The 14,600-nt window shown below is 39.4% G+C and overlaps 1 protein-coding gene across 6 annotated transcripts in view; it reads right to left on the bottom strand.

The window, feature by feature from the left end:
- The window catches only part of ANO4 (anoctamin 4), a 417,061-nt gene that overhangs the window by 149,947 nt on the left and 252,514 nt on the right, over positions 1-14,600 (bottom strand). For 5 of the 6 annotated variants that reach the window (XM_045462469.1, XM_045462468.1, XM_045462470.1 and 2 more), the window contains one exon: positions 2,571-2,671. In XM_045462469.1, coding sequence (XP_045318425.1) covers positions 2,571-2,671 — 101 coding nt within the window. Of the gene's footprint in view, positions 1-2,570; positions 2,672-14,600 lie in introns of those variants that run through there. The other variant, XM_045462473.1, reaches the window with a different exon arrangement.

Genomic DNA, 14,600 nt, shown 5'->3' with positions numbered 1-14,600 from the left:
TATCTCACTTATGGAAAATGAGAAGTTTATACACAACTTTGCCCATCTATGAAAACTGATAAACATATTCATGTTTTTAGTAGGCAAAACTACTAAAATAGAGACAAGATCACGAGCTGCTAGGGGTTTGTATTGAGGTAGAAGGGATGAACAGATGCAGTAAAAAATATTTTTAGGTCAGTAAAACTATTCTGTGTGACACCATAATGGTGGATACATGACATGGATTTTTCAAACTGCATAGAACTATACAACCCAAAGAGTGAACCCTAAAGTAAACTGTGTACTTTAGATAATAATAATGTATCAATATTGGTCCATTAAATATAAAAAATATACTACACTAATGCAAAATATTAACAATAAGGAAACTGAAAGTGGGGTGAGAAGGCATGTATGAGAACACCATACTATCAACTCAATTTTCTGTAAGCCTAAAAATGCCCTAAAATTAGTCTATTAATTAAAAAAAATAAAAATAAAAGAGACCATATCCATGGACATATAAGTACTTAAGCAAATTTTGTTCACAAATTCCCTTAAGAAAATTATTCAACTTTGCTTTAAACATTGCAGGAGTAAAAAAACCCAAGGAGACTAACCCAGGATTCAGAAGCGCAATCTACAGAAAATAATAAATACACACACAATTCTTTGAGGCATTTACATTTAGCCAAACTGATGTTTGCACATTTTGTTGAAGTGATATGGCAGGAAAATTCCTCCTTTGGAAATACATAGATCTCCTTAGGCTAGAGTTATTTACCTGAAACACTGGACAAAATAACTGCATAAAATTTAACTGCATCAGGTTCTATCTAGTGAAGCTATGCTTAAGTAAAATCACATCAATATTAGTGAGGCTAATTAGTATCCACTATTAACACTATTTTGTCCTAACCTTGTCCTGCAGGAATACCTACATTTACAAAGAAGATTATTATTCATAGTTATTACAGTTTTTCATTTATTCCCTGGATCACAGTCTCTTAATACGGCATAAGGAAAGTATTAATGCTGCTTCCAGGCTGCACTTTTCTGCTATATAATGAGCATGTAGAAATGTTAGTTATGATACAGTCAGGCCCTTCATATATGAAATGGTTCCACGTACTAGGAACTTGCTGTGCATTAACACTGCTCAAGTTTCCACGATCTCCTTGGGTTTTTTGCTTGAAAACTGTGTTCTGGTAGAAGGTTTTGTGAGATTGCTAGGGAGGAACTATCAATTTCACTAAGTTTTACTATCTCACTTTTATCAAGACACAGACTTTTGACTGTTGGCTGTAAGATGTTGTCTGATACACGACTGTGTCTAAGCATAGATTTCTTTTCCTTTTGGTCTTTATGAGTGATATGGTATTAATCCGTATGAAATAGTTATAGCATTGATAAATAACTGGCTTTAATTAATTATAATTATAGTGTAACAAGTTTCAATAGAAACTAAACTGATAAATGACTCAGTGATTTTATATAATTTTTTTAATCTTTGGGTTCTCAGATTTCCTTTGTCACATTTTAAATACAAAAATAAGTCAAAAGTTAAGAACTATGTTTATCTCAATTCCTTTGAGAATTTTGCCTTGAGGTAAACAGATACTAGAAATCCCAGCCTCTATTTTGACTTGGTATTAGAACAAAAAGGCCAATAAACAAAGAAAGTAAGATGCACCAGGGAGATACATTACAGATCTCTGAGTGGAAATTGCCCTTCTCTAAATGTGTCCCTAGTGCCTCTGTCTCTGTAATTTCCCACAGCTCATTAAGAGGTATATTTTAGAATTGGCACCAGTTTGCTTGGTTTCTGTCATCTGACTTGGTCTTATTGGCAAATTGTGAATGAAAAGGTTTTAATTCTTTATTCCCTTTGGAACTTCCCTTGGTACTAAATTTCTCCATCTCCTTTAGGATATTCCTTTATTTACTTCCTACATATTTTGGCATTTATAATTTCAAGTTTAAAACTTTATCTAGCAAATGTAGATAACTTTTCCTTAATCTATATGGAAAATAAGAATATCCACTACAAGATAAAGGTAAATTAATCCTTTAAATAACTAAGCAATCCACATGAAGGATTTTCTATTCCCTTTGGAATAAATATCAATGATTATGCTTGCACAGTACTTGTGAACTGACTTTTTAAAAATTAAAAATGATTTAAAAAGTAGATCACATTTTCATGAAATTTTTTGAACTTGCTTTAATGGAGGCAGATTTTAATGTCAGTAAGAACCTGCACCATCGATGCCTGGGGTCTGGCCATTCAAAGCAGCAGTACACAGGGCTTTTGAAAATGACATTTTGGAAATGAAAGTGCCACTTGGAAAATTCTTATTTCTCAGAGGCAGTTGACATATTTACCTGCTAAGGACTGAATTAGCCAGGAATTTTCACAAAAAGCCATCAAGTCATCATAAGCCATAAAGACTGTATTTCCTAAGCATTTTAAACACCTTCTCTAATAATGTTTCAGTCTGCATTTCGGTTTTATTTGTTTCAAGAGAAGGGCACATTAGTTTTACAGGGAAGCAGTAGAGAGTGGGAAAAAATATATTTACACCTACCTGAAAGGCATTCTTACATTCATTTGTTCTGCATATCTTCCAAGCACTTCCCATGGGGCATGCAACTTCACAAAGATAATGTCACTATTTATTAGAGAGGACTGAAACAGAAAAAAGAAACAAAATTGAAAAGTATATCCAAATTTCCTATGGTTTAAATTGAGTTGGAATTTAGAACAGGAGTTTAGGATCTGGGGCATTTTCAGCCAAAACTGGGTCCTTGTGTGTGCATCTATTCATTCAAAAAATATACCAATATGTGTCTGGCACTGGACACCCAGCTGTGAACAAAAGAGACATGAATGCCATTTACATTCTACAAACATACAAAAAAAAATAGGCAAAAACAGGTTTAAAAGAAAGAGATAAATTTAGATAGCGATGAATATTCTGAAGATAACAAAATAATGGGAGAAATTATAGGCAGGGGGGCACACACTACTTTGGGCAAGGGGTCCAGAAAGGCCCCTCTGCAGAGGGGACATGCAAAGTTGAGACACAAAGGAGCCAGCTGGGTAAGAGCATGGAATAAATGTCCCAGGGGCAAAGGCCCTAAGCTCAGAACTCGCGTGGTATGCTCTGTGTTTGAGGAGCAGTTAGGAGAGCAGAGTGGCTGGAGTGTATTCATCATAAAGATTAGCGTGAGTAGAGGTTGAAAAGGTGAGTGGGAGCCAGCATGTGCAGTGCTTCGCCAGCCATAAGACAACTGGACTTTATCCCAGGAACACTGGGAAGTCATTTTGATTGAGATTTTCAAAGATCACTGTGGCTAGTGCACGGAGAAAAAAATATATCAGGGAGAGTTGCAGAGAAAGCAAGAGAAGAAGAGATGCTCTCAATCATCCAGGCAAAATAAAAAATCGGTGGTTGTGGAGATAGAGGGTCTTCAGTGAGGTGAGTTTTGCATCTGGATCACTATCAGGGAAGGCTTTTTCAAAGGTTTTTAACTCCTCTTGGGCTTTTTATCAATACAGCACATAGACAGGAAAGTAAAACCAGGACTTCACATTTTAGTAACCACCCAACAAGTTTTGGTCTATGTCTCTGGCCAAGGGATATCTCCAATTAGGAGACTTCCTTTGGAAGTCATCTCCCAGGGCTGGGTTGTGGAAGGAGGTAGAAGAAAAATGAGAAAACAGTGAGCCAGACCAGTTTAAATTAGCAAAATGGTCTATTGTGTATCCATATCTTTTTCACACAAGCTCATTCTGGACTGCATGCCATTTAAATTTTTATAGTGTAAGAATGTTAACAGATATTTTAGGCTTGTGTGGCTAAGCTCTCCTTATAACAATATTTATAAACAACCCATTACTTTTATACAACTGACAAAAATAGAAGCCCAACTTTATGGGATAAATTTGTGCTACAGGGAATTGTTTTTAAATTGCAGATGATGTGCAGTTGCAATTCATTGCTCATATTTTCATTCAGAGTCTTCTTGCTGGGTTTATAAATATTGTACTTAATTTATAAGAATTCCCCAAGATATTATGAAGGTCAAACTGGTATCAACTACAAAGTTCCCAGGAACTCTGATGGTGGTGAATTTCCCAAAGGTGAATTTCCCAGAGTCTGGGCCCAAATCCACAATGATGGAGGGCAAACTTTGATATTGGTCTGAAAACCAAACTTTCTAGCAATTCAGGCTGAAATGAGGTTTTATATTCTAGGTTGGGACAAGGAGACCTCTGGCTGTAAGCCCCCTAAGCACAAGGAACATTTCTGCTATTCACAGTCGAATCCTCCGGGCCTAGCACAGTGCCTGATCCAGAGGGAACACACAATCAATACTTATCTAGAGTATGGTTAGTGAAATGTGAACAGTTAGTCCTGGTCCAAGTGAAAGTTGCTTGTCCTGTGAAGCAAGAAGGATGAAGTGATTCTTGGAGCCACATAGCTGGTAACTGCAAATGAGGTACCCATCCAGGGAAGAGACAAGCCAATATGCACTGAAGATGTGACAACCAGCTGTTGGATCTCTTTGCATGAACTGGTTTTCCATTGAGTAACCCATTATATCCAATCCTCTCTAGATTGGATGCTTATAGCTACGTAGCCAAGGGGAGTGTAAATGAGCTCATAGGTAGCAATGTCCATACAGAACACGGAGAAAGTGCACATACCCACAAAAATCTCCATCCTGTCCCATTCACATCTGTAGATGCAGATATGAGATGGTCTCAGCTTATCAGCTGAGCAGTTTTTGCACTGGAAAAGACTGCCATTTGTTTTCCAATATATAGTACAGTTTTCCAAGTTATAAAACAGAAGACTATTTTCTAATAAATGGATCTTTTTGTTTATATTAAAGACATACATCAGATTCTGGGTAGGTATTATGGCTTTCCCACTTGAAAATGTTAATTTTGACATTGGGAATTCTTTAAGTTCACTTAGCCTTCCTACAAGATTTTACACTCACCTGTTTCTTCTCTCATCTTCCCAAGACAGAGTGAAACTGTGCATCAAGGAATATGGGAATGTAATTGATTCACAGACTCAACCAAACTCTGATTTATAGCAGAATATAATCTTTTTTTTTAATTAAAAAACATTTTTTTACATTTATTTATTTTTTAGAGACAGAGAGAGACAGAGCACAAGTGGGGGAGGGGCAGAGAGAGAAGGAGACACAGAATCTGAAGCAGGTCCCAGGCTCTGAGCTGTCAGCACAGAGTCCGATGTGGGGCTCAAATCCACAAACCGTGAGATCATGACCTGAGCCGAAGTCGGATGCCTAACTGACTGAGCCACCCAGGCAGAATATAATCCTAAAATACACTCTCTTTGTGAAATTATTGTAATTGCTAGATTTATAGAAAATAAATACAGTGGAAGAAAAATCATTTTGTAGAACTCCATGAATATGTGAAAATATTAAGGAGACTACATTAAAATATTATACTTAGGGCACATTTTAAATGCCACATTTCTGGGGCATCTGGGTGGCTCAGTCGATTGAGTGGCTGACTTTGGCTGAGGTCATGATCTCATGGTTTGCGAGTCTGAGCCCTGCGTCAGGCTTGCTGCTGTCAGTGCAGAGCCCGCTTTGGATCTTCTGTCCCCATCTCTCTCTGTCCCTCCCTCGCTCACACTTTCTCAAAAATAAAATAAACATTTATTTATGAATAAATAAATAAATAAATAAATAAATATCTGTCACATTTCTGTGTGTGGAAAAGCCAAGTTCATTATCTGAATACACATGGAGTCAACTAAAATTCTAATGTAGACTCTACCATTTTCTGCATGAAAGCATAGCTGTTTTGACTCATTCAAGCGGGATAAAAATATCTTCATTTTTCTTATTTCAATTATAATAATAATTATAAAACCATCACTTTATTATTATTTTTAGAGCTTAATAATTTTGGAAACAATTTCACATTGTTACCTCATTTTATTCCTACACAAACCTTGCAAGGGAGGCTTTCCTTCCACTCCTTAAAGGGGAAAGAGACAGGCCAAGTAATTCACTCACAGCCAAACTGAATGTTTATCCCAGATAGAGCTAATACTCATATCCCTGGACTCCCTTGTCAATTTTACCTAATAAATTCTGAGATTTAAATAAATCTATGGCTTTGTACATGCATTGAAGATGCATAATTTCTGAATTGTTTATATAAATTAATCTATTTATTAGTTTATACAAACTATACAAACTAATCTGAAAAGAATTCTGTATTTTAGAAAACAAAGCAACAAAAACAAGACAAAAGTAAGCTACTAATGAATTAAGATTTGATTTGAGACTATTAAAAGTTACTTTCATAATCTTGAGAAAAATCTTAGCTGAATTGCCTTGAATGATAATGAATGTTTAGTCATAGGTTGTATGTGTGTGTCTTGGGGGGGTACTTATTACTTACATTCAGTTTTTCAAGGAGGAACTGAACATCATCCCAGAAAAATAAATATGAAACAGATTACTGCTAATTATATGGGTCATATATCACTCTTTTCTCTACTGCTGAATGATTATGCTACTGTTTCTAAATAGGTTTTTCCTCATTATGAAGTATTCCTTTCCACATAAATCCAAGAGTGCAAGTGACAAAGCGAAGAGAAATGAAATGGTTTTTTGAAACATAGAGTTGTTTCATTAATATCCTGCCCCTTAGGTTAGAACCATGGGGAGAAGAAAAATGGCCATTTAAAGGAGTTGGGAAAATATCTCTGGAAGAATGGCTGGAGAAATTAAGAAGTAGCATGGAAACTACCTGAACTGGAAACAGAAAACATTCCTTCTTTCTTTCCTTCATTCAACAAGATCCCATTCAATACCCTGTATGCACTAGATGCTAGAATGCAAGGATATGTAAGTCATGGTCCTTGCCTGGGTATGTCACAATTTAGTAAGGGAAGGTTAAATCAAGCAGCAGTACAGAAAAGAAGTAGTGTGCCATTACCTAAATCAAGCAATCTCTCTCTCAAAGACATGTATATGAATATACACATCTTTATATCTCATGAGCACCAATACCATTGCTGAGAAGGGGATACTGAGTGAAAAACAGGTTTGGATGTGGGGGCATGGAGGTAGTGCATAAACTCAGTTTTGGAAATGTTAAGTTTCAGCTACCCATGAGAAGATGCCTTGTGGGTAGTTAAATTAGTCTGGAACTCAGGGGAGCAGTATGGGCCAGAGATACAAAGTAAATGCGGCCAGGACATAGACGGCATTTAAATCTATGGGATTGGAAGAGAGCACTTTGAGAAAGAGTATAGGTGCAGGGCCACCTATGGGTAGCTGAACTTCAGAGGTTAGTTAAGAATGCAGACTCTGAGGTCAGACTATACATATTCATATTCCTATGTCTCTTTTACCAGCTCTGTGATCTTGGGTAAGCTATTTACCTCTCTGTGCCTCAGTTTGTTCAACTGTAAAATGGAAAAACGATAGCAATATCTAGCTATGGAATCACACTAAATGGCATAATAAAGATAAGATGTATGTAAAAACATGTTAGTTGTCATGATCTCCAAGATGGGCCATGCCATACTGGTAGTGTTGGGAGGAACATAGCTTTCCTACTCATCCAAGTTACAACCTGTGAATATGACCAATAAGGAACCAGTATCTGAAGAGAATTTTCTAGTCTTTGACTACAAGGCTGAAGAAACCCTGAGAATCAAGCCTCAATTCCTGTCTCCTGTCCCTCCATGGTCCCCAGGTCTCTTATATGTTAAGGATATTCATTCATTAAGATTCAACAGACATTCACTGACTACTATATATCAGGTACTCTGCTAGGTGCTGAATATACAAGATAGCTAGAATTTATAGTATAGAGTAGGGGACGAATATTAAACAACAAATAAATATGGGATTGAAAATTATGAGAAGTAGCCAAAAGGAAAAACTATATAATGCTATAAGAGAGAAGAATTCGGGGTACCTGCCTTAAATTTTCTGGTTAACCTCTGAAGGTATGGCATCTAACCTGAGATCCAAAAGATGAGAAGGTGCTAGCTGTGGGAGAAATCAAGTGAAGAGCATTCCAGACAGAGGGAATAGAAAGTATGAAGACCCAGAGATTGTACTAGAAACTAAAAGGCTCAGGTGACTGGAAATTGTTAAGTTTGAGGTAGGCAGAGTTACCTGAGATGGAATTGGAGAAAATGGCTGTGGACAGACCATGCCAGGCCAAGTTCAATGTGGTAAGGAGTTTAGATTTTATTCTGTAAGGTCAGTGAGATGTCACCAATGGGTTAAAAGCAGGAAGGGAACATGAAGCTTGTTTTAGAAAGTATACTCTAAATGGCCTATGGAAAATGTTTCAGAGGGAACCCAGGACTTGGAAGTTCAATAGGAAAGTTATTCCAGCAAGCCAGGTAAGACAAGATGATGGCTGAAACCAGGAGGCAGATGTAGTAAGGAAAAATGGGACAGACTTGAGATCAATTTGGAGGCAGATTTGAAAGTATTTGGGATTGGTCAAATGAGGAGAGAGAGAAAAAAAAATCCAGTGTCCAAATTAATGTGCACGTTGTTTCACCTGGAAAACTGGATGGATGGTAGTACCACATAATGAGTTAGAGAATAATCAGGGGAAAGATGGCTGTTTGCTTTAGGATATTCTATATTTGAGAACCTGGGAGATATATACATACAAGTGTGAAGTAGGCAAATGGGTATGGGAGTTGGTCTCAGGGCTAGTGGGGCTTATTAATTTGAGAATTACAGACACATCATTAATATTTGAAAGCAGAGAACTTGATGTGGTCACCTAAGGAAGTAGGAAAGACTAGGCACTAGGGTGCAACAACATTTAGAAGGTTTGGAATAAGAGAAAGCAACCATCAAAGGAGACTAAGGAGGAACCACCAGAGAGGTAGATGGGAAATAACAAAGGAGACAAAACAGAAGCTGCGAGGAATGGGTGTTTCTAGAAGGATGAAGTGATGAGCTGTGTCAAGTAAGGAGCAGCTCAGGGAACCCTTCCCACAGCTAGTCCGGGCTGATGCTTAAAGTTAGTGCCATTTGTCCCATCTCTGCTGCTGCAGCTGTCTCTTAGGGCTTGCTGACACTGCCCTTGGCCCTGGCTTTGAAGCTGATGCAGAGCTGAGATAGAACTGCTTCCAGTAGTGTTCAGCTTGTTCCCTGATGCTAGGACCTTCCATGAGGAGTCAGAGCTGATTTCAAGGAGGACTCGTGGGTACCAAGCTATGTCTCTCCCAAGTGCCACTCCCTGCCACATGCAAACCAGCATGCAAACCAGCAGCAAAGAATGAAGCCCACACATGAGTCCCTTTGTCCATGCTGGGGAGAGACAGGAGTGCCCTCAGAGCACTTTGTCGAGGGGCAGAAGTGGCTCGAGTCTCTGCTCTGCACCTGGAGTTCCCTGTCTCTGGCTGTATGTTCCCCAACTTCTCCCAAAAATTCTCAGGCAAAAGCTGCTGGCAACATCCCAGAATTTCTGAGATGGGCATGCAAATCAACCTCCCCTCTACCTCCAGGTCTCCTCACAAACACATATGCTAATTTCAAAGAAAAAGCTCATTGCAATTTGAGCTTCATTTTACATCTATGATATAGGTCTGAATGAGATCATGATCTTGTACACAGTCACACGTGGATAATATGTGTGTGTGTGTGTGTGTGTGTGTGTGTGTACATAAAGACAATATACCAGAAAGCACATGTGCCACAGAAACCTTATTCTGGGAAATTTTTATCAATCTATTTTCACCTCAGATACATTTTCAGTGACTAGGTTATACTAAAACAGGATGGTAGCAATTCTTTAAAAGTAGCAAAAGAAGGGAAAGCAGTTTAAAAGGATTTGGTTAATCGCTTGTTATCAAACATTTATTGTATGTGTATTCATCACTAGCTTTGTGCTGGGAAAGGGTCATTTGTGTTACAATAAGGCAACTAACTGATGCACCTTGGACTACACAAAAAAAGAAGACAGTTATAATAACTGTATATGCAATTTGAGTAGAATTATAAAACAACAAATAAGTGCATGACATGTAACCTTTCTTAATACATAAAAAAAATAGAGTAAACACATGGCGTAATGATTAAAAGTCCTAGCTTTGGAATTCCCAAGCTTTGGAATTCAAGGTTCAAGGGCCAGATGTGCTACTTAGTAACTGATGACCTTGAGCAAAATATTTCATCTCTATAAGTCTCCATTCTCTCATCTGTGAAATGTGAATTACAGCACTTCAGATTTCTTCTGAGGACTATGAAGTTTAATACATGCAAAGTATTTAGCTAGTTCTTTGTGCACTAAAAATGCTCTTTAAATGGTAAAGAAGGTATGTGATTTATCAAGGCATATGAAAACATTTTCAAAAGTTAAAGCTTTGATCAAAGAATAAAAAGGATTGCTTTCTTCAACCTGGTTTGCAAATTTTGGCCATGAAAATATAGTGATGGAACATTAGTAATGAAGAGGTATTTGCTTGGAGGGACTAGGAAAGGCAGCTGCATGTGAAAATTGAACAGTGTTCCTCTCCAAGGATATTACAGAGTGAAGGTCTGGCTCAAGGGAGCCTGCCTCTCTCACTTTCAAGCTCATTGGATTCTGGTTTCATCTAAGAGATAAAAAATAAGAAAGTAAGATTGGGGTTATGTCTGTGCTAAATAGGAAGAAGGAACAGGTGGAATGGGGGAATGAAAATGGAGGTCTATTTGGAAATAGTCCTCCCATTGGTCTAGGTTTATCTGTAGCAACCCAAAGAAGTCTTGGGGCCCTATAAGAGGATATCAAAGTTAAAAAGGCCTGTCCATCATCCCTAGGCCAACTGAGCTCAAAAGATGACACAAATCCATTTTTTAAATTTGAAAGAAATGGTCTTAAGAGAGCTGGAGCTTAGGAACAGAAGACTAATGAAAACCTAGGCATAGATACTTCCCAAAAGTATCTAGAAGTATCCTTGGTTTGTCCTGAAAGGTAACCATTGGCCAACAGACAACTGGGTACTACTGTGCAGTAGAAAGAATGCGTGGGAAGGTCCTCCCACAGCTCACTGCACACTTGGGTAAGTCACTTCACTCCTCTGACTCTCAGTTCTTCACTGACCACACAGAGATAACATGGCCCCTGAGCTGCAAATGTCTATGGCTGTTTTGAGGCTCAAATTGGAATAACATGTAAAAGCATGTTGAAAATTGCCTGGTCCCAGCCTGGTCTCTGAGTGGACCTTAGATTTGCTAACTGGCCTTTCCTTTCTGACTTAAGTTTCCTCACCTGCAGAAGGAGGGGCTGAAGTAATTCACTTGGTTCCAAACTTATTCAGTGGAAGTGTACCTTGGAAATCATGGTGTTCTCTGCAGGTGACCATGAATCTCATCCTGTGAACTATAATTTAACACTCACTCACTTACCCATTTATGTATTCCACAAACCATTATTGAGAACCTACAACGTGTTGGGAGGACAGCTGTAAATAAAACAGACTGAATCTCTGCTCCCATGAATTCTACTGGGGAGAGAGACTTTGAATAAATAGGTATATAATATTTCTGATGGTATGCCTTGAAGAAAAATAAATAAGGTGAAGAAAATAAAAAGTAATGGTTGGAAGATTTTATTTTAGATAGAGGGGTATGAATAGGCTTTTTGATAAGGTGACATCTGAGCAGACACCCAAAGAAAGTGTATAAGAATGTGGTTTCATTATCCAGGGACAGAACATTCCAGGCAGCAAGAAGAGTCCAAGGCAAAGGGCCTGGGGCATAAATATGCTTCACATTTCAATTTATTGAGCACAAAGGGTCAAATCAGCGTAGTTACTTGCACCTGTTCTGTATCACCTTAGGCAAATAGCAGTGTGTCACTTTCTTATAACTATATTGGTAGAAAAACAAAGAAAACTCTTAAAATGCTGTAGCCAAAAAACATTAATTTCAGCTAGGATTCAGATAAGCCTCTTGGAGAAAAAAACTACAGTGGTTCAGACCTGAAGACACATATAGATTGAAAGTGAAGAAATGAAAAAAGATATTCCATGCAAATAGAAATGAAAAAAAAAAAAGGCAGAGTAGCAATACTCATAAAAATGTAGACTTAAAAAAATACTTTGACGAGGAGTTACTAGGAAGATGGCGGCATAGGAGGATGCTGGGTTCACCGCGCGTCCTGCTCATCACTTAGATTCCACCTACACCTGCCTAAATAACCCAGAACACTGCCAGAGGATTAGCAGAACGGAGTCTCCGGAGCCAAGCACAGACGGGAGGCCCACGGAAGAGGGTAGGAAGATCTGAGAGGCGGTGCACGCTCCATGGACTGGCGGGAGGGAGCCGGGGCGGAGGGGCGGCCCGCCAGCCAAGCAGAGCCCCGAGTCTGGCTTGCAAAAGCAGAGGGGCCAGACGGAGTGTGTTCCGACAGCAAGTGGGACTTAGCATCTGGGACGTCATAAGTTAACAGCTCTGCTCGGAAACTGGGAGGGCTGGAGGACAACAGGAGGGAGAGTTGCTGAGCCCCGGGAGGACAGAGCTCAGTTTGGCGGGGAACAAAGGCGCTCGCCAGCGCCATCTCCCTCGCCCATCCCCCAGCCAAAATCCCAAAGGGAACCAGTTCCTGCCAGGGAACTTGCTTGGTCTGCGCAAACACCCAACTCTGTGCTTCTGCGGAGCCGCCCCTCCGGCAGCGGGTCTGACTCCCTCCCGCTGCCACAGGGCCCCTCCTGAAGTGGATCACCTAAGGAGAAGAGAGCTAAGCCTGCCCCTCCTGCCCCCGTGCACCTTGCCTACCCACCCCAGCTAATATGCCAGATCCCCAGCACCACAAGCCTAGCAGTGTGCAAGTAGCCCAGATGGCCATGCCACCCCACAGTGAATCCCGCCCCTAGGAGAGGGGAAGAAAAGACACACACCAGTCTGACTGTGGCCCCAGCAGTGGGCTGGGGGCAGACATCAGGGCTGACTGCGGCCCCGCCCACCAACTCCAGTTATACACCACAGCACAGGGGAAGTGCCCTGCAGGTCCGCGCCACTCCAGGGACTATCCAAAATGACCAAACGGAAGAATTCCCCTCAAATGAATCTCCAGGAAATAACAAAAGCTAATGAACTGATCAAAAAGGATTTAAATAATATAACAGAAAGTGAACTTAGAATAATAGTCATAAAATTAATCGCTGGGCTTGAAAACAGTATAGAGGACAGCAGAGAATCTCTTGCTACAGAGATCAAGGGACTAAGGAACAGTCAGGAGGAACTGAAAACCGCTTTAAATGAGATGCAGAATAAAATGGAAATGTCCACGGCTCGGATTGAAGAGGCAGAGGAGAGAATAGGTGAACTAGAAGATAAAATTATGGAAAAAGAGGAAGCTGAGAAAAAGAGAGATAAAAAAAATCCAGGAATATGAGGGGAAAATTAGAGAACTAAGTGATACACTAAAAAGTGATAATTGGTATCCCAGAGGAGGAAGAGAGAGGGAAAGGTGCTGAAGGTGTACTTGAAGAAATAATAGCTGAGAACTTCCCTGAACTGGGGAAGGAAAAAGGCATTGAAATCCAAGAGGCACAGAGAACTCCCTTCAGACGTAACTTGATTCGATCTTCTGCACGACATATCATAGTGAAACTGGCAAAATACAAGGATAAAGAGAAAATTCTGAAAACAGCTAGAGATAAACGTGCTCTAACATATAAAGGGAGACCTATAAGACTCGTGACTGATCTCTCTACTGAAACTTGGCAGGCCAGAAAGGGAATGGCAGGAGATCTTCAATGTGATGAAAAGAAAAAAAAATGCAGCCGAGAATCCTTTCTCCAGCAAGTCTGTCATTTAGAATAGAAGGAGAGATAAAGAGATAAAGAGATAAAGAGAAGGTCTTCGAAAACAAAAACTGAAGAAATTCGTCACCACTAAGCCAGCCCTACAAGAGATCCTAAGGGGGATCCTGTGAGACAAAGTACCAGAGACATCGCTACAAGCATGAAACCTATGGACATCACAATGACTCTAAACCCATATCTTTCTATAATAACACTGAATGTAAATGGACTAAATGCACCAACCAAAAGACATAGGGTATCAGAATGGATAAAAAAAACAAGACCCATCTATTTGCTGTCTACAAGAGACTCATTTTAGACCTGAGGACACCTTTAGATTGAGAGTGAGGGGATGGAGAACTATTTATCATGCTACTGGAAGCCAAAAGAAAGCTGCAGTAGCCATACTTATATCAGACAAACTAGACTTTAAATTAAACGCTGTTACAAGAGATGAAGAAGGGCATTCTATAATAATTACAGGGTCTATCCATCAGGAAGAGCTAACAGTTATAAATGTCTATGTGCCGAATACGGGAGCCCCCAAATATATAAAACAATTACTCATAAACATAAGCAACCTTATTGATAAGAATGTGGTAATTGCAGGGGACTTTAACACTCCACTTACAGAAATGGATAGATCATCTAGACACACGATCAATAAAGAAACAAGGGCCCTGAATGATACATTGGATCAGATGGACTTGACAGATATATTTAGAACTCTGCATCCCAAAGCAACAGAATATACTTTCTTCTCGAGTGCACATGGAACAT

The sequence above is a fragment of the Leopardus geoffroyi genome, chromosome B4, assembly GCF_018350155.1.
Source record: "Leopardus geoffroyi isolate Oge1 chromosome B4, O.geoffroyi_Oge1_pat1.0, whole genome shotgun sequence".
Classification (NCBI taxonomy): domain Eukaryota; kingdom Metazoa; phylum Chordata; class Mammalia; order Carnivora; family Felidae; genus Leopardus; species Leopardus geoffroyi.
The sequence above is the reverse complement of the archived record's forward strand: the minus strand, read 5'-3'. Positions and strand labels throughout refer to the sequence as shown.